Source organism: Herpailurus yagouaroundi, unplaced genomic scaffold, assembly GCF_014898765.1.
Source record: "Herpailurus yagouaroundi ecotype Mexico unplaced genomic scaffold, PumYag 163, whole genome shotgun sequence".
Lineage (NCBI taxonomy): Eukaryota > Metazoa > Chordata > Mammalia > Carnivora > Felidae > Herpailurus > Herpailurus yagouaroundi.
Window position 1 is genome coordinate 13,433,450 of NW_024412404.1, and position 20,522 is coordinate 13,453,971.

Genomic DNA, 20,522 nt, shown 5'->3' on the forward strand with positions numbered 1-20,522 from the left:
CTTAACCGACTGCGCCACCCAGGCGCCCCTGGGATTCTAGTTTCTAATCTGAAAGATGTCTACATGGAACATGAACTCACCCTGGAGAAGGTCTATGTTTCCAAATGTGGAACAAGTGTGGCCCGGCTGCCTGAACAGCAGATGGACTTGAGATTGGGTGATTTCTACTAGGTTGGGATAGGGCAGAAGTGGGCTCAACTGGCTCTCAAAAACGGGGTATCCTTCAGCCTTTTAGAAAGTCCAGGGAGAATCCGAGTTGTGGCAGGTCCCCAGTTTACTCTCTGGCATGGTCCATAACTGGACAATTCAACAGTAGAAAGAACATACGCTGAGTCTGTGTGACTATAACGTCAGAAGCTACATTACATAAAATTATTTACCACAACAGTCAAACAGAAGAAGGGAGAATTCTGGAGGGATAAGGGCCCAGATACCCACTTGGAATCAGATAATCGTAGAACTAGAGGAAGCCTCAGAGAAAAGTGTGAAATCTAGAGAAGTTAAAAACCCGCCCAGGGTCACACAGCTAGCTGGCAGCAGAACTAGGTCTAGAATCTAGGTCTCTTGACTTACAGCCCGATGATATTTTCCCTATACACACTGGGTCTACTTGAACCCTTATGTGGACAATACTAGTTCCCCCATGAAGGTGTCACCCTAACGAACAGAGACAACTCAGATGAAAGAAATGCTGAACTGGAGAGTGCTCAGTCCTAGCGGGTGGGGGTGAATAACTGAATAGCTGGGGGGTGTGAGGAGTCAGCATTATGGTTTGATCACAGCTCTGATTGCCCTACATGTTGGAAGACATGAGCATTCCCTTGGAACTTACACTGACGATTTCAGGGACAACTTAAAAGGTTTATTAAACTGCAACCCAATGAAAAACATGTACAACAGAGGCGGCCCTGGGAGTTCTTCCCCACGGTCGCCTCTAATGCACAGATACAGCTATGAAGCGCATGACCCAGTTAGGAGCTGCCTGTCTCTTCCTAATTGCAAAGGTGTTTGGAAAGGTGATACGCCAAGTTGGGCTGACAGTCTCTAGCTGTGTGGCCATGTGATTATTCCTGCCTTCCTGGACTGCAGCAGAGAAAATGAAAAGCTGGCTTGCGACTGCCAAGGTTAAGTGAGGGGAGGAGACATTTCTGCTTCAGCCCTGGAAAGGATGATGATACAGATGCCTTAGTTTCTTAAGTCAGTCCCTAGATGGCTTTGGGGTTGGGGGTGGCGATAGGGGGAAGGGTTTTCCCTTAAAGACACTTGTCTTTTATTTTGTATCTTCTTCCACGATAACTTTGACTAATACAACATACACATTTCAACCTGATTCTGGAGGGCAGGGGAGGCGGGAAGGACAGCATCCAAGGGAACTAGCAATTTAAGGAGCCAAGAGCAATGCGGCACACTAATAATGAACATGGTAACAGTTCCCTGTCCTGCATGGTGCTCTGAAGCTGCAGGCAGGCTGACCCCCTCTGCGTGCTCAGGTCGCCCACTCGCCAGAGGTGCTGCTGGTGGTCTTGGCTCCTGAATACGAGCACATGACACAGAGAAAACCCACAGTCAGGTTTTCTGAACCTCAGAGCATCAGTCCAGATGACTGCTTCCATGGGCTTACATGCTTAATCTAGTACCAACTGCTTTACAGTAAGGTTTATTGCCATTACCCATTATTGTATCTGGCTTCGTCAAAAATTCTCATCATATTTTGTCCACAAAAGGCAAGCATTTCTACCAGCACCGTTAGGTAGGGATTTCAGCTGACACACCCAGTTTAGTAGTGGAGACCATATATATCATTAAGATTGAGAAGTGAATAGGAAAAATATCAGACATATTGATAGACACACGGATTACAGTCGAATAGTGTATATTTGGGAGGAGGTACATTTTTAATTCTAAAGGATTAAAGAGACGACTCTCCAGACTTGTGCACGTGTGGTAGTGGGTGATGTGGGTTGGGAGGTGGGGAAGTCAGTCTGAATAAAGTACTGAAAGCATGAAGGGATGCTAACACCTGACTAGGGAGCTAGAACAGAAAGCATAGAGGGTGGTGAGAACATCACAACAGATTTTACAGAGGGCCAGTCAAGGCTGTTTGCAAGGAAACCTGTATAACCAAAGCCAGTTCTTATTTGGAGACCAATTTCCCATATTCACTTGCTTTTGCCTCTTTGACTCTTTAAAGTTTCATTCTTTCTATTTGAAAAAGTCACTTTCCATTAGGTAATACATTTACCTAGCTGTCCAGAGGCAACCAATATCTTTAGTTTTCTCAGAAATATGGATATAAAATCAAATATTCATTTTTAATTTCTTCCTCCCAAAACGGTAGTATACTAAATATATGGTTTTGCTTTTCTCGTTTAACAACATATCTTCGAAAGAATTCCATACCAGTACAGACACAGTTTCTTTTTTAACAGCTGCACAGTACTCTACCGATGGGATACATCGTTCATTTAACCAGTGCCTAATTTATCCTAACCTCCATCTTGAGGTGGAGGCACCTTTTATTCCCCTTCCGCTTACAAAGTTACTTCCTTGGTGGACTACAGTCGTCAGCTTCAACAGAGTCTGGATCTCTGATAGCTAAAGACAGAGCAACTGATATATTTAAAATTCGGCTTGCTGAGGGGTGCCTGAGTGGCTCAGTCGGGTAAGCGTTCAACTGCGGCTCAGGTCATGATCTCACGGTTCATGAGTTCGAGCCCCGTGTTGGGCTCTGTGCTGACAGCTCAGAGCCTGGAGCCTGCTTCGGATTCGGTGTCTCCCTCTTTCTCTGCCCCTCCCCCCACTCACCCTCTGTCTCTGTCTCTCTCTCTCAAAGATGAATAAACATTAAAAAAAAATTTTTTTTTTAATTTGGCTTGCTGAAATTATATAAAAGGCGAAATACTGTCCACCTTTACAAGTGCTTTATGAAAGCTTCAGAGGCTTCTAAGGGCAGCAACCCTTAAAGTCCCCCCAAAAGCAGGGCTTGCAATAAATACTAGTCTCTATACTTCCTTAGTTGGTGGAATTTCTTTCTGATTCTTTTCCCAGTGGGATGGAATGTTGGCCCATTTTGTCCTTACTCATCTATTTATGTGGATTTGGGGCAGTTTATCCTATCCCCACACTCCTCTTTCTCCCACTGGTAATCATGAATCCCCAGAGCAGTGCTCTTCCTCCTTGGGGCACTTATATAATTTTACTAAATCACAATATATTCAAAGTAATGTAGTTAAGTCAGAATCAATCTTTAGAATTGCTAAGTGACTTTAAATTTGGGAAGATAAATGAAGTCTCTGCAGAGAAACTGCCTCATAAAGCAAATATTTCTTTCAGAACTTGAGCTTCCTTGCCTTCATCATGAATAATTTTAAACACTGATGACTTTGTCTTAAATGAATGGAATCCTGGCCAACATTCCTCTTCACATATAAATGTTTTTCACAAAATGCAATGATGAGCTGAAGCGCAGGGCTTGCCTCCCACAAACTTTAAGAGAATTTATAAAATAGGAGCTTTTTTCCACATAACCTGTTCCCCACACATCTTTGTGACATTCCTACTCCCGCTTTTATGCTACGCCTGTCTGGGGGATGTTCTCTCATATGGTTTGCTGTGAGCTTTTCCCTATTTCCACTTTCACATATAAGCACTGAGTCTCCTACAAAATTCTCTAGGTTTCTCCAGCAGTGGGTGCCATGTACCAAAGAGAACAACGGTATGAAAGTCAGTGAACCCAAATCTCTGCTCTCAGTTTTGTGTCACACTAGCTGTGAGCTGAGCAAGCCATTTCCTTCATGTGTAAATGAAGAGATAACAATAAAGGAAGGATTTATTTATATACTTTTTAAAAGTTTTTTATTTATTTTGAGAGAGAGCATGCGCATGAGGGGGAGAGAGAGAGAGAGAGAGAGAGAGAGAGAGAGAGAGAGAGAGTCTCGAACTCACAAACTGAACCATGAGATTGTAACCTGGACTGAAACCAAGAGCCAGACACTTAACCGACTGGGCCACCCAGGTGCCCCCAAAGGAACGGTTTAAATGATTTCCAAGCTCCCTTCTCACACTAAAATTTTATGGCTGCCATGTTATTTTTTAGATAACATGGCTTAAATCAGTTAAAATGTCCAGATCTTCAGAAGTCTTCAAAGAATGAACGTAAAGGTGTGAATTTCTGGAATTACGGCTGGTGTGGTGGGCAGAATTCTGAGACAGTCCTCAACATGCCCACCGTCTGGTATATATATATCCTCTCTAATCTCCTCTCCTTGACTGAGAGCAGGATCTGTGAATATAATGGGATACCACTTGTGGGATTAACTTACTTTATATGGAAAAGGTAATGGGATGGTCACTCCCAAGATTACAATTATATAATAAAAGAATGCAATTCAGCATACTGGGGAAAGAGAGTCTCTTGCTGGCTGTGAAGAAGTGAGCTACCATGTTGTGAGGGGAGGGGGTCACAGGGCAAGGAACTGCAGCGGCCCCCTGAGAGTGATCCCCAGCTGGCAGCCAGCAAGGAAAAGTCCTACAACCGAAAGAAACTGAATTCTGCCAAGAACCTAAAAAAGTGTAGAAGAGGGCCCTGACCGGCAGATGAGAACACAGCCCTTCTGACACCTGTTACACTTGAAACCTTGTTAGGACCCGAGCGGAGAAGCCAGCTGTGCTGTGCCCAGACTCTGACTCATAGAAACTGAGGTAATGAATAGGTGTTGTTTTAAGCTGCTAAATTTGTATTATTGTGTTACGCAGCACAAAAGCGAAGTGGAGAAGGTATTTATGGTTGGGAATGTCCTTCTGAGGTTCCTGGAATCATACTTCATATACAGCTGTGCTCATTTTAGGGACCTTTTACAGAACTATCACTCTTCTGCATCTACTCTACCAAGTTCCACAAATTAGATCTTTAGGTACACTGGCCAAAGTCTAATTAAGTTTTAAATTTCTTAACAAGAAAATAAATTAAAACTGCCACCCTGCTTTTGGGAATTGAACAGCACTGCTCTGATTTCCAATGTGACTGATAATTATGTTAGTTCATTTTCACACAAATTTGGATATAACTTTAGGCTATAACATGTCCATTAAAACATTACTACATTCAGTAAAAAACTGATTTAATTAGAGTGCAAGAATTTCAAATCTGGAAGAACTTTTGGAGATACTTAGTATCACTCTAACCTGAGGGTCAGAGAAGTGACTTGACCGTGGAATCAAGAAAATGAATGACATGGAAGGGTGATACAGTTCTCTACCACTCTCCCCATCACACTAGGCTTTTAATAGAGCATTTCTGCATCCTGTCCAGGATATGACCATTAGAATTAATTCATCTATTTATTCAACATTAAATGAACATCTACTATATATAAAGAATTGTTATAGGATCAGAGCAGGACACAAAGATGTGGAAAACAAGGTTCATTGTCCTCAAAATTTTATGGTCTAGTGAAAACTCCCCCTTGAATGCTGAGGACAGTAGAGATGTTAACAGGGGTTAGATATTCCTAGGAAGAGAGAATTTAAGTAAGATTAATGCCTGCTGAAAGCAATGGTCTCAAGAATTTTGGGATGAATGATGAATCTTAGGAGAAGCTAATGACTTATAACTTCTAAACTGATATGAATCTCAACGTTATTTATTTATTTATTTATTTATTTATTTATTTATTTATTGGGACACAGAGAGACAGAGCATGAACGAGGGAGGGGCAGAGAGAGAGGGAGACACAGAATTGGAAACAGGCTCCAGGCTCTGAGCCATCAGCCCAGAGCCTGACGCGGGGCTCAAACTCACGGACCGTGAGATCATGACCTGGCTGAAGTCGGACACTTAACCGACTGCGCCACCCAGGCGCCCCTAAACTGATATGAATCTCAAAGTGACTGAAAAAAGCAGTAGATACTACTTCCTAAGAGAACAAAAGTAAGCCCCATGATTTCCTAGGGTAATCTTTTTATTTTTTATTTTTTTAAAGTAGATTTGTTTTTTAATTTTTAAAAGTTTATTTATTTATTTTGAGAGAGAGATAGGGAGAGAGAGCATGTGCGTGTACACACAAGGGAGGGGCAGAGAGAGAGAGAATCCCAAGCAGGCTCTGTGCTGTCAGTGCAGAGCCCAATGCGGGGCTCCAACTCATGAACTGTGAGACCATTACCTGAGCCAAAATCAAGAGTCAGTCGCTTAACCGACTGAGACACCCAGGTGCCCCCTTTTTCTTTTTTGTTTAATAACTTTTTGCTCAGTTCCGATATTGGGATAGATTGTTTCCAGTCTATAAGCTCCTTAATAAGATAAACAGGCAGAAGAAAGACAATATCTAGGGGTTGAAAACCAGAACAGGCATCCAGGTACTGTTGTACTTTCAATCTGGTATACTAATACAGTATTGTTTCATTAATTGTCACAATAGCCCCAAAATGATATTCTATTATCACCATTCTACAGATCAGGAAACTGAGGCTTTGAGAACTTAAGTTCAAGGCCACAAAGCTAATGAATAGCAGGGACTCAAACTCGAGTTCGAGTTTAAAACCAAAATTCATACTTCCAAATTTCATGCATATACTTAACTGTCGATAAACGCTAGATGTTAGGACAGTGTCTAAAAGTGTAACAAAGCATTGCCACACCAATGAGTAGAGGTGGTTATTAGAATCTGACAGGTCCACATCTGTATATCCTATGTTTCAATGTGGTGAACCAGCCAGTGTAGTATACACACACGTGTCTTCCTCTTCTGTTTTCTTGTTACATGACCTTATTTAAGTGACTTTAGGCTTCTGTGTGTTGGTTTCTGCATGAAGAGTAGTATGGTTAGAAAGGTGAAGAACACCTGTGTCTAGAAGACATTCCTATGTGGGGTAAGAAGCTAGATTAGACAACGACTCTAAGAGTCTATGTCACTATAAGGGATGCACTACAGATGTCAGAGCATGTCTGCAGAGCCTGGTCCTGAACAGACAAGACAACTGCAGGGGGAAAATGTCATGTCACATTTCATATTCGAGAGAAGGGCACTGACTCCAAAATGCCATAGTTTACCAAAAGGACTGTGTTCTACTCTTAGTCAAAGGGAACTGGAAATAAATAGTCTAGACCCTGTCTTTCCTAAGCTACTTAAAAGGATGGTTCAAAATGGTGAAACTTCACTGCCTTCAGGGTTGTGCTTCAGCAAAGAGTTTCAAATTCCAGCAGCATTTTGGGAAATACTGAGAGACACCATGATGGTGTGGAAGGGATATACAGACTTTGGGATTAGAGAGGCCTGAGCTTGAATCCTGGCTCTATGTCCTTAGCTGGGTAACAATGAGCAAGCCGCTTTATTTTATATTTCCTTACCCACAAAATGGGGGATAATACCAACTACCTTTCAGGTCTTAAGGATTAAGAGAGATAATGTCCAAAAAGCACTTAGAGTTATGACTGGCAGACAGAAGCTGCAATGAAATGATAGTTGCTGTTAGTGTTCCAGATGTGTGATGGCCTTGTAGTCCTCAAAATGACAATGCCATAGGATTCTTAGGGCTCAGGAGAGAGTGGCAGCTTATCTGTTAAAGATAGTTGTTCAGAATACAGGAGTTTGTTGTGTGTTAGAATTTACTCCATTACTAATTTCTAACTTCCCCAACAACCCAGTAGGGACCTAAACACCAAAAGACTAAGATTCCTTTACTCATTCAAAATAATAGGCTCAAAGAATATCAAAGCCACAAAGATTCTTAAAGGTCATCTATGCCATCCAGGTCACTTTGGAGTAAAGGTAACTGAGATCATTTGATATGACTGATACTTCAAAAAAATACCTGGGGATGCAAACAGCATCCTGTAGGAATTATGCTACAGGCTTTATTAGTTATTCTCTTGGCTGTCAGACAATAAAGTAAAATGTATGTATAGAATGACTATAAAAAATTAAGGACAGGGCACCTGGGTGGTTCAGTTGGTTGAGTGTCTGACTGTGGCTCAGGTCATGATCTCATGGTTTGTGGGTTCGAGACCTGGGCTTGCTCCTCTCAGCGAAAGCTCACTTGGGATCCTCTGTCTCCCTCTCTCTCTGCCCCTCCGTCACTCACACTCTCTCTCTCAAAAAAGAAAAATTAAAAGAAATTAAGGGGGTGCCTAGGTGGCTCAATCGGTTAAGTGTCTCATCTTGACTTTGGCTCAGGTCACGATCTCATGGTTTGTGAGTCCAAGCCCTGCCTCAGGCTCTGTGCTGACAGTGTGGAGCCTACTTGGGATTCTATCTCCCTCCTTTTGCCCCTCCCCAGATTGCTCTCTATCTCCCTCAAAATAAATAAAAATAAACTTAAAAAAATTAAAAAAAAATAAGGACAGCCATGCCATAAATTATGATTTTCAATCCAAGTAGGGCATGAGTAGTAAAGCCCATGGACTATATTTGTGCGATTATTTTCCTGTGTTATAGTTCAAAGTACACAGGGGACACAACTGTACCTACGGGTTTACCAAATCTATAATATCCCGAGGTGCTCTATAATGGGGTTTCGCCATACCTGGAAACCTTTAATTCTCTTGGCAAGAGTTAGAATATTCTCTCTCTCTCTCTCTCTCTCTCTCTCTTTTTTTTTTTTTTTTTTTAATTAAGTGGGCTTCACACCCAACACGGGGTTTGAACTCATGACCCTGAGGTCAAGAGTCACGCGCTCCACCCACTGAGCCAGCCAGGCGCACCAAAAGTAAGAATATTTGACGTTATACAAACCATAGCTCATTCTAGAGCTCCAATTCAATTTCTAACTTTTCCATCAGAGGATGTCATCAGGGAAGAAGTCGTGTTCAGTTTTTCATTACCTTCTTCAGCAGAGTAGGTAAATCATTCAGACAGCACTCTGAGAGGTTATATATCTAATTTTATGCCCAGTATGTGCACGAATAAGCAATAGAACCACTTCCTCTTAAGTGCTAAACAAGAGATGACCTATTGTGGAGACACACACTATTTCATGGAAAAAGGTTCTTTCTTCAAATGGTCAGAATTCACCAAGGACATTTCACACTTGCCTGGGAGGTGTTATTCCCACATGGGCCACGCAGAACTAAAGAAAGAGCCTCAATGAAATTACTTATTTTTACTCTGGAGGGATTGGGTCATGCCGTCATGTTGTGAATCTGTAGCTGCCACCCGCCTGGGTTCTCAAACTGTTCTGAAGACCATTAGCTCTGCAAGTTGTTAAAAGACATTTTGGAGCAAATCAAGTTTGGGAACTATGTGGCTCTCTTGGAGATTAATAATGCACATTAGCATATTAAAGAGTTGGCAGGAGTAGTGCTGCAGGAAGAAATTCTGCATTCTCCAAACTTACTTGAACCATGGAACTTTTTTTTTTTTTAAACCCACAGAACCATTAACATATTGCAGTAAATAGTGTTCTTCACAGTGCTGTTTGGGAAATTCTGTGCTAAATTATGTCTAAAGACAGGGTTGCAAGCTCTAAAATAGCCAAGGAAGAGACAGTGCCAGGGCCTCTAAAAGGTGCCAATTTGTGAAGGTCCTAACCTTTTGGGAAAAAGTGAAGGCAGCTGAGACTATGAGCCGCAGGCAGACCAAAGTATCTTGTCTCTACCCCTGACCCACTCTTTCCCCACTCCTGGTATGGCGGGGAAAGTATTAAAAGTATCCATGTTCAATCTTATGGCTAATCATGACTTACCACACCAAACTGGCAAAGCTTGTATACTTATCGTTCTCCTCTACAAAACTGCGAGCTTCTCGAGGGTAGAACCCAGCACAGTATCTGTGCTGCTAGTTGAACAAGTGGACAAACCACACCTAACTGGCTTACATCAACTTCATAATGAAAGCAGCTGACATTTATTAAACAGACACTGCATGATAGGTACAAGTTTAATAACCTATGGGGTAGGTGTCATTATCCTGATTTTAAAAACATAGAGACTGAATTTAGAAAATGCCCAGAGCAACTCAGCTAGCTTAATGATGGAGCTGAGCTTAAAACCCAGACAATATGACTTCAGAACCTGTGGTCTTAACCATGACACTTTTCTACCCTTCTTCCCAGTTTCGTCTTAGCGGTAAAATCACATGATTCTGCAGAGGGAGAATTCGGGTAGAGCTCAAACCAGTGGAAACATCACTAGTAGGACTGCCAGGATTAGGAAGGTTTGAAAGCAAAGGGGAAAGTACAAGGAAAGGCTACTGAGGATAGGCACATCTGGCAGGGTGAGGGAACTTGGCAAGGATGGCTGAACACACACTAGTCTTTCCATGCACGTGCTGGTACATAAACCGTTAACATGACTGGTATCACCCCTTTAGGTGTCCAAGAAGGTGAAATATATGCCAAATCTAAAAGATAGGGATTACAGAAGAACAAAATGAATTAATAGCATGAGTTTGCTCTCTGGGTCTATTGTGAAAGTTGAGGGTTTATTGGCTCAAGATCCAATGTCTTATTTATATCCATCAATATGTTTATTAACTTATTCATTTATTGGTCAAATATGTGTAAAATGTATACTGTATCCCAGGTATTGTCCTAGGCATAGGAATATATCCATGAACAAGACAGATGAGCATGCTAATAAGCAGAGTCAGATAATAAAACACATAAACACATGAGAAAATATCAAGTAGTGACAATTACTATGACACAGGCTGATGGAGTTACTTTAGAATGGGAAGGAAGTGAGTTATATGAAAACTGAATCACAGGGGCCCAAAGACACAGAGATCACGGGGAAGAGCACTTGAGGTGAAGGAACAGCTATAACAAAGGCCTTCAGGTGGGAATGAACTTGGTATATTTAGAAAATAAACAAAGAACAATGTGGAGGGGAGTGAACTGAGAAGAAAAGTGATATTTGATGGACTCAGAGAGTATACAAGGGCCATGACATATGGAACCCTGTCAGCCTGGATAGACAGACTAGGGCTTTAGCAGGGGAGATGGAGAAATGGAGTCAGAGGCAGGATATGCTTTGGAAGTAGAGAGACAAAGATTTCGTGAAAAAATGAATGCGGGGGAGAGAGAGCAAGAAACCAAGGATAATGCAGTTTTTTTTTTTTTTAGCTTCTGGATAGGTGGTGAATAACTCAGTAAGTATTTATTGAGCACCTATCATATAAAATATATTGTCGTTAGTGGTCTCTGCTCTGATTAGCCATATTTGTGGAAATTAAAGCCTTTGTCCATAATTTATGGATAGGAATTGATGATAATAATAAAGGCAGAAGATTTTAGGCTAATGCCTCTTTTTTTTTTTTTTAAATTATAAGAACAACAGACAATATAGTTAGTGTTTATAATTTATGTGGAGTAGTTAGGGAAGGCCTCTCTGAGGAAGTGACATTTGAATTGAGACTTGAAAGCTAAATAGAAGTTACCCAGGTAAACAGCATAATTAGGTTTCTAAAAAAATTTAAGCTTTCAAACAGACAATACAAATATTCTTAAAGTAATTTAAATTCACTGCCCCCCCCCCCCCAACCATTTTGTTTTTACTTTGTGGACTACATATGGGTGATATTTAGTTCTTGGTAGTTACAGTGGGTTGAATGGTGACCCCCTAAAAGATATGTCCACATCTTAACCCCTAGAATCTGTGAATGTGACTCTGTTTGGAAGGAGGGTCTTTGCAGATGTAATTAAATTAAAGATCTTGAGATGAGATCTGGGCTAAGAATTACCCAAGTGGGCCCTAAATCCAATGACAAGTGCCCTTTCAAGAGATATACGGAAGAAAGATATGGAAGGAGAAGGAGGGGAAGGCTATGTGAAGACAAGCCAAGGAGTGACCAGAACCGCAATGAACCAGAAAAGGCAAGGAAGGACTCTCCCCTAGAGCCTTCAGAGGGAGCATGGCTCTGCTATCATCTTGACTTTGGATTTGTGGCCTTCAGAACTGTGGGAGAGTAAATTTCTGTTTTTTAAATCCCCATGTTTGTGGTAATTTGTTATGGCAGCCCTAGGAAATGAATTCACTTGGCTTCTCCCTGCTACTTAGTATGAATCTAGGCCAGTTTCTCCTAGATAGCTATCGTTTTGCACTCAGGGATCCAAAGTTACATAGATAAAACAAACCAAGAAGTCAAAACAAATGCTAAATATCATACATCTCAAAGCCAAACATATATCTGGATGTTAGATGTGACTGTATAATTTGTAATACTGCCTCTATTAAATAGCAAGGATAATGAGGCATGGATTATATGGAGACTATACATCCCAGGAAATGGCCTGAAGTCATTTGAAAGAAACACTATTTTTTTTTTTTAACCACTAGGTTGAACTTTCCTTTGCCACCACTACTCTGAATCATTCTATTTTATATACCATATAATTTTAACACAGACAGTGATTCATCCTAGATAACTGTTCTTTAAAGCAATTCTACTGTCTTTAGTTGAGCTCTTCAAAAAAGGCATGCAAATATAAAGAGGAACTTATTAAAAAAACAAAAAAAAAAACAAAAAAAAAAAAAAAAAAAAAGAGGAACTTATTAATTTTTATTTTACAATAAGTGATCACTTTAAGTCTTATATCTTTGGATAGTCAGATGCTGTCCGATCCGTTTTGTGAAACAGAGCAATAGAACCAAAGCTATTCTAGAGAAATAACCCTGTGATATTACACATACATACATACCCTCCGTGATATCATTAATTTTTTTCAAGGGGTTCTACAAAAGTCAGAAGAGGTATTATTTTAAATAAACAAAAAAGCAAATAAGCAACTGTTTTTCAAAAAAGCTGTGGATTATGGGGAGACTGGGTGGCTCAGTCAGTTAAGCATCCAACTTTGGCTCAGGTCATGATCTCGGGGTTTGTGAATTCAAGCCCTGCATCGGGTTCTGTGCTTACAGTCCACAGCCTGGAGCTTGTCTCGGATTCTGTGTCTCCCTCTCTCTCTCTGCTCCTCCCCCACTTGGACCTGGTCTCTCTCTCAAAAAATAAAATAAACAAACAAAAAAAGCTGTGGATTAAGAAAATGAAGTAAAAGGATTCAGTTTGGAAAGGAAGAAGTAAAATAATCTCCATTTGCAGATGGCATCATCTTATATTAGAAAATCTTAAGGAATCCACCAAAAAGTGCCGAATAAGCAAGACTGTGTTTATAAAACCTCAGTCAGTGTTTTGGAGAGGTTTAAAACTTACACATTGTAGTACCCAACAGTGAAATAAAGACCTTGTCAGATCAACCAAATCTAAGAGAATTCATTGCTAGTAGATCTGTACCACAAGGAATGACTAAATAAGTTCTTCATACTGATAAGAAGTGGTATCAGATAAACATTTAGATACTCAGGAATAAATGAAAAGTACTCAAAGTGGTAAATATGAGTAAATGGTAAAAGTGGATAAGTATAAAAGATTATTTTTCTCCTAATTTCTTAAAAGAAAACTGTTCAAAGCAAAAATCCTCATGTTGTATTATAGGGATTATGACATACACAGATGAAATACAAATGACAACTAAAGCATGAAACATAGGGCCATGGTAAATGGAACAGTATTATTGCAAGTTCCTTTTTTTTTTTTTTTTTTGAGAGAGAGAGAAAGTGCATGCACATGTGCATGGTGCAAGCATGAACGGAGGAGGGGCAGAGGGAGAGAAAGAATCTTACACAGTCTCCATGCCCAGCACGGAGCCTGATGTGGGGCTCAATCTCCTGACCACCTCACGACCCTGAGATCACAACATGAGCTGAAATCAAGAATTGGGACACTTAACCAACTGAACCACCCAGGCGCTCCTAACGTTTCACTTGAAGTGGCACAATATTAACTTTAAGTGAACCGTGAAATGTTATAGTTTCTAGAGAAACCATTAAGATGAAAAATGCAAAGATATATATATATATATATATACACCTAAAAGGCCAGGAGGTCCAACAATATGTCTAGAAGTGGTGCACTCTAAAGACACAGATTAAGTGCAACGTAAAGGAAGACATATGCAAATAATAGCCATAAAAAAAGCTGGAGCAATCATACCAATATCAGAAAAAGCAAATTTCAAGAAAAGGAGTCTTACTAAAGATAAAGGGGGAACATTTCTAATGATAATAGGATCGATTCATCAGGAAAGCATAATAATCCTAATCAATGTGTGTGTACACTTAATGCCAGAGCTCAAAATTCAGGATGCGAAGACTGACATCACTTAAAGGAAAAATGGACAAATCCACACATTATCAGTGGAGATTTTTTTTTCCTTCCTTCCTTCTTTCTTTCCTTCCTTCCGCCCTCCCTCCCTCCCTTCTTTCCTCCCTCCCTCCTTTCCTTCCTTCCTTCCTTCCTTCCTTCCTTCCTTCCTTCCTTCCTTCCTTCCTTATGCTTCATGAATTTACATGTCATCTTGCACGGGGGCCACGCTAATCTTCTCTGTATTGGTCTAATTTTAGTGTATGTGCTGAGGAAGCAAGCACGATATGTGGAGATTTTAACATCCTTCTCTCACTAACTGAAAGAGCAACTAGACAAAGAAGTCAGTTAGAAGATCTGAATACTATCAACCACCTTGACCTGACATTTTTACAACACTATACTCAAAAGTGCAGAATATACTTTTTCCAAATGTATTGAAACGTTCTTCAAAAAACTGACTATATCTGGGGCCCATAAAACAAGTTTCAATCAATTTTAATATTTATTTTTGAGAGAGAGACAGAGTGTGAGGGGGAGAGGGGCACAGAGAGAGGGAGACACAGAATCTGAACCAGGCTCCAGGCTCTGAGCTGTCAGCACACAGCCCAATGTGGGGCTTGAACTCAAATTGTGAGATCATGACCTGAACCCAAGTCGGATGTTTAACCGACTGAGCCACCCAGGAGCCCCAGTGTTTGAAATTTTTCATAATAAAATGTTGGGGGAAAAGTAGTATTTTCACTTCCCCTGCTCTCTCACATTGCCTGTACTAACTGGAGCTGACTGTGTAGGAGGTAAGCCAACAGGGGGTGCTATTCTGAGCCACAATTTTATCTTAAAAACAAAGCCAAAAAACCCAAGTTAACACAAGAAATAAACCAAACCATTGCTTCCCACCAAAGAATGAATTGAAACGCACGCTGACTTTAGCTTCACAATATGTATGTCATGACTCTGGTTCCAGTGAGAGAAGTTCCAAAGTCTCTAAAGATGGGCATCTGCCTTGACTGTGGCCTTTAGCACAAGAAAATACATTTGCTGAGCTTGGTCGCTCAGGGTGAAATGCAAGGCTCATCCAATGGCAACAAAGCAAAGCAAAACAAAACAAATCAAAAACAATGTCAAGAAAAACTCACATGTCACAGTTAAGGAGGGGTAGTCACCTAACAGATTACAGATTCAATATTTATACCTTCAAGAAAAAACTTCTGGGTTTCATTACCTTTATCAAGAGATGCCCCGGCCATATGGTAAAAGCTTAATGCAGTGTCCACATCATTGATATTCTTTAGGAAAGTAAAGAAGTTTTCCACTTCCTGAAATGTTAGACCCTGAAAGAAGAGAGACAGCAAGATAAGGCAGGAACCTGTAACAAAAAGCAGCACAAAATGCAGAGCACTAGGTGATTATTCATGTCTATAAATCAGAAGTTTATGCTATGTTTCAGGTGCCTGGGTGGCTCAGTCGGTTAAGCGTCTGACTCTTGATTTTGACTCAGGTCATGATCCCACAGTTGTGAGATCAAGCCCCATGTCAGGCTCTGTGCTGAGCATGGAGTCTGGTTAAGATTCTCTCTCTCCCTCTTGCCTTTGCCCCTCTCCCTCACTTGTGTGCATATGCTCGCTCTCTCTTAATACATAGATTAAAAAAACAAAACAAAACTATGCTATGTCTAGAACAGAAACGGAATAAATTAGTGAAAGAATGCCAAATTTGTACAGGGAACACAACTCTAGAATTCTACCCTGAAAAAGGCAAGCTGGCTAATTGCTTTCCCCTCCCGTGTAAAATCCGACGTGAAGCTGTTTACAGTGTTGGCTGGGCATCTTTACTAAAAATATTTCTAACTGTGCCCTCCAATTAGTCACAATATCTATTATGACACTTCTTAAATGAGCTCTAGCCCCTGGATCTGTTACATGTTATCTTAAGTTGTACTAGAATCAGGATGTCCATTTTAATAATCTACCCTTAGGCCAGCTCAGCTTTTTGAGGCTTAAGCCAATTAAAAAATCACCAAAGTCAGTGATATGCAGGGGAACGGTTTCAGGATTTAGCAGAGCCCAAGCAATTGGGAAGCTGTTCATTATGTCAATCTAAAAGCTACTAACGAAGCAATTTGCCACTTAACTTTAATTGGATGAAATGCTCTGAATGGAGCTCTTTTCAAAAGCTGCTCCAAGATTTGCTGATCTCTGATGGGACTTTCTCTGATGGCTCAAGAGAGAGTAGTTGTATAACTAGGCCCAAGGGAGTCTCCTTACAGGGTGGAGGATTTGTCCTCTTTGCCCATTTCCCACTTCTCACACATCACTGTGTGGAAATGAATAGTTTCTAAGAAGTGGGTAACACTGGGGAGACGTCAAGGTGAATGCCTTTTAATGAAGCATCAGATCCTTAAAGGGACCGCTGATGTTGACTGCCTTCTACTTAGTGCTGCTCCCTTTCCAATTTCCATTTCCCCAAAATAGAGGGCCCAGAAATCCACATGGGGAACTCAGTAATAAGGAAACTTTAATATAGACAATATATACTTCTTTCCTGGTATTCTCCCAACTCGGGTCAATGGTATCTTTCTCATTTTATCAATCAGACTAAGAACTAAAATACTATATGTATAAATACGTCACACAATCTTTTATAATTTCCCTAGAACAATAGAAGTTAAAAAACTTTTTATTGTGGAATATGATGACCATATAGAAAGCTGAGTAAAACATAAGAGTACAACAAACTACAGGTATGCTGTTTTGAAGGGACACATGCACCCCGATGTTTATAGCAGCACTATCAACAACAGCCAAAGTATGGAAAGAGCCCAAATGTCCATCAATGGATGAATGGATAAAGAAGATATGGTATATATATACAATGGAGTATTACTTGGCAATCAAAAAGAATGAAATTTTGCCATTTGCAACTACGTGGATGGAACTAGAGGGTATTATGCTAAGCGAAATTAGAGAAAGGTATCATATGACTTCACTCATATAAGGACTTTAAGATACAAAACAGATGAACATAGGGGAAGGGAAGCAAAAATAATACAAAAACAGGAGGGGGACAAAACATAAGAGACTCTTAAATATGGAGAACAAACAGAGGGTTACCGGAGCGGTTGTGGGAGGGAGGATGGGCTAAATGGGGAATATACTCCTAAAATCATTGTTGCACTATATGATAGCTAACTTGAATGTAAATTAAAAAAATAAATAAAACAAACAAAAAAACACAGTGCTATTTTCAAATAAAGCCATATACAACAACAACAACAACAAAAAGAGTACAACAAGCTGTTATAAAAATGAACACCCAGAGAACTCCACTCAGGTCAAGGAAGAGACTATTCTCAGCATCCTGGAAGCCTTCCTCTCTCCCCTCAACATGTCCCTTTCTCAGTCGTAAGCCCCTTTTCCCAGTGTTAATTACTGTTCTGACTTTTAGGGGATTCATTTCTTTCTTCCTTTCTTTCTTTCTTTCTTTCTTTCTTTCTTTCTTTCTTTCTTTCTTTTTTTTTTAAAAAACAACATTACTATCTATTTATGCATCCTCAAACAGAAACAGTTTAATTATGCTTGTTTTGAACTTCAAAAATGGAATCATACAGTACGCATTCTATTATATATGGCTTCTCTCTTTTAGATTTGTCTATGTTTTTGTATTCTGTAGTTAACTCACTTTTATTGCCATTAGTATTCTGTTAGGTGAATATACCACAGTTTTTTAAAATGTTTTCTTTTATTTTTGAGAGAAAGAGACAGAGTATGAGTGGGAGAGGGGCAGAGAGGGAGACACAGAATCTGAAGCAGGTTCCAGGCTCTGAGCTGTCAGCACAGAGCCCGATGCAGGGCTTGAACTCGTGAACCATGAAATCATGACCTGAGCTGAAGTCAGATGCTTAACTGACTGGGCCACCCAGGCGCCCCTATACTACAGTTTTTTTATCCATTCTATTTGGTGTGTTTCCAGTTTTTGGCAATTTATGCAAAGTGGTACATCTGAATTTAAGCATGCATTCCAACATATATGGAGTACCTACTATGTACCAAGTTCCATAATTTTTGGCAGTGAACTAGAAGTAATTTTTCCCTAATTTGAGGCCATTCTTTTGGCCTTAACTTAGAGCATCCAGAGATAGGGTTTATTCCTTATACAAATGCCTTGGTATGCTATCTAACGTAAACACTAGGCTAGAACCAATCTTCTAGAGGGAAGTACAGGTTCTACAATATCTCCTGCTTGTGGATGGATGCCTAATACCGTCTCCTCTTCTCCTCCATCAGAAGACATGCAGTGGTGGAAAAAACCCAAGTGTCCATTGATGGATGAATGTATAAACAAAATGAAATATTAGTCACCATTAAAAAGGAGGAAATTCTGACATAAACTGCAATATGGATGAAACTTGAAGACATTATATCAAGTGAAATAAGCCAGTCACAAAAGGTCAAATACTGTATGATTCCACTTATATGAGGTACCTAAATTATTTAAGTTTATAGAGACAGAAATCGGAATTTCTTTTTTTTTTCTTTCTTTTTTCTTTTCCTTCCTTCCTTCCTTCCTTTTTTTTTTTTTTTTTTTTTTTTTTTTTTTTTTTTTTTTTTTTTTTTAATAATCTCTATGCCTAACATAGGGCTTGAACTCATAGCCCTGAGATCAAGAGTTAGGCACTCTGGGGAGCCTGGATGGCTCAGTTGGTTGAGCGTCCAACTCTTGATTTCAGGTCAGGTCATGATTTCGCAGTTCATGAGTTAGAGCCCCGCATGGGGCTCTGAGCTGACAGTATGGAGCCTGCTTGGGATTCCCTTTCTGCCCCTTCCCCACTCTCTCTGTCAAAATAAATAAATAAACTTAAAAAAAAAAAAGAAAGAAAGAAAGAATTGCATGCTCTATTTACTGAGCCAGCCAAGGGCCCCGGGGAATTGTTGTTTAATGGGTACAGAGTTTCAATTTGGGAAGATAGATAGCAGCGATGGTTGTATAACCGTATGAATGTACTTTTCAAGATTTTAAAAAATGTTCATTTATTTTAGAGAGAGAGAGAATATGAGCAGGGGAGAGGCAGAGAATGGGGCAGGGGGCAGAGGTTCTGGCGTGAGCTTTGTGCTGACAGCAGAGAGCCCGACGTGGGGCTCAAACTAACAAACCATGAGATAGTGACGTGAGCCGAAGTCGGATGCTTCATGGACTGAGACACCCAGGTGCCCCAGTATGAATGTACTTAATGCCACTGAACTATACACTTAAAAATGGTTAACATAAAATTTCTAAAACAAAGGGCATGGTACAGGAAATGCGGTCCCCTCTGACAAAAGCAAACTCTAATGTTTGCTACTTAATTTATCATGAAACATCAAATACAATAGGTCAAGGCCAGAATACTCATGCTGAGAATTATTTGAGGTCAGACAGTGAGAAAATCTGAATTGAATGGCTATTCATTTGATGATATAGAAAAACAGCGGGATACATATCACATTATGGCATTATTAAATTGAAATATGTAACATTTTACCTTTTATTATATAGATACAATAAAAATATTTATTGAGCACTTACTAACGACTCAGCACTATGCCAGGAACAGTGAGGGAAATAAAATTGCTTTGGACATGGGCCTTGATTTTATAGAGCTTACAATTTAGATAGGCTTCTTAAAGAAAAGATGACGCCAGTCACAAAATCCTTATTTCTTCATAACTATCTTAGTAAAAAATCCAAAGGGTTTTCTAGCAATAAAGCTAGAATAAGACTTTAACATGAGGTTCATGGATGGAAAGTGAAAGGATGTGCTTTCTGCAAATTGAGCTGTTCAGACTGGAAGGCAATAGTTGTGTACAGGCCACTGGCAGGTGACGTGACCTGTAGAATAGTAGGCAAGAGGAAATAACCTTCTCTTAGGCATGGCATCACAGGGAATTTCTTGACACACTATGGGAAAGTGGAAGAAGCAGGAGTTATTTTATTCTGGGTCCAACTGTTCAACAAACTGGTTATCTATCTACCTTGGGAAAAATGGACTTATAGAAAACTGGGCTCTAAGGGCACCTGGGTGGCTCAGCTGGTTGAGTGTCCAACTCTTGGTTCTGGTGCAGGTCATGATCTCATGGTTCATGGGTCTGAGCCCTGCATCGGGCTCTGCACTGACAGTGTGGAGCCTGCTTGGGATTCTATCTCTCTCCTTTCCTCTCTGCCCCTTCTCTGCTCTCTTGCTCTCAAAATAAATAAAAATAAAACATTAAAAAAAACCCTGGGCTCTAGATGACTCAAAAAAAGGAGATAAGGCTAAAAAGAATGAAATCTTGCCATGTGCAACAATGTGGATGGAGCTAGAATATATTATTCTAAGTGAAATAAGTCAATCAAAGACAAATACCATATGAT

General features: G+C 40.2%; 1 protein-coding gene and 1 non-coding gene across 7 annotated transcripts in view; both read right to left on the reverse strand.

Moving 5' to 3' along the window:
- MICU1 (mitochondrial calcium uptake 1) overlaps window positions 1–20,522 on the reverse strand; it is a 260,341-nt gene that overhangs the window by 9,525 nt on the left and 230,294 nt on the right. For all 6 annotated transcript variants that reach the window (XM_040485339.1, XM_040485338.1, XM_040485337.1 and 3 more), the window contains one exon: window positions 15,358–15,466. In XM_040485339.1, the coding sequence (XP_040341273.1) occupies window positions 15,358–15,466 (109 nt within the window). The remainder of the gene's footprint in view (window positions 1–15,357; window positions 15,467–20,522) is intronic.
- LOC121037581 (U6 spliceosomal RNA) lies at window positions 14,311–14,416 on the reverse strand. The gene has a single exon (XR_005793857.1). It is a non-coding gene; the product is annotated as a U6 spliceosomal RNA (small nuclear RNA).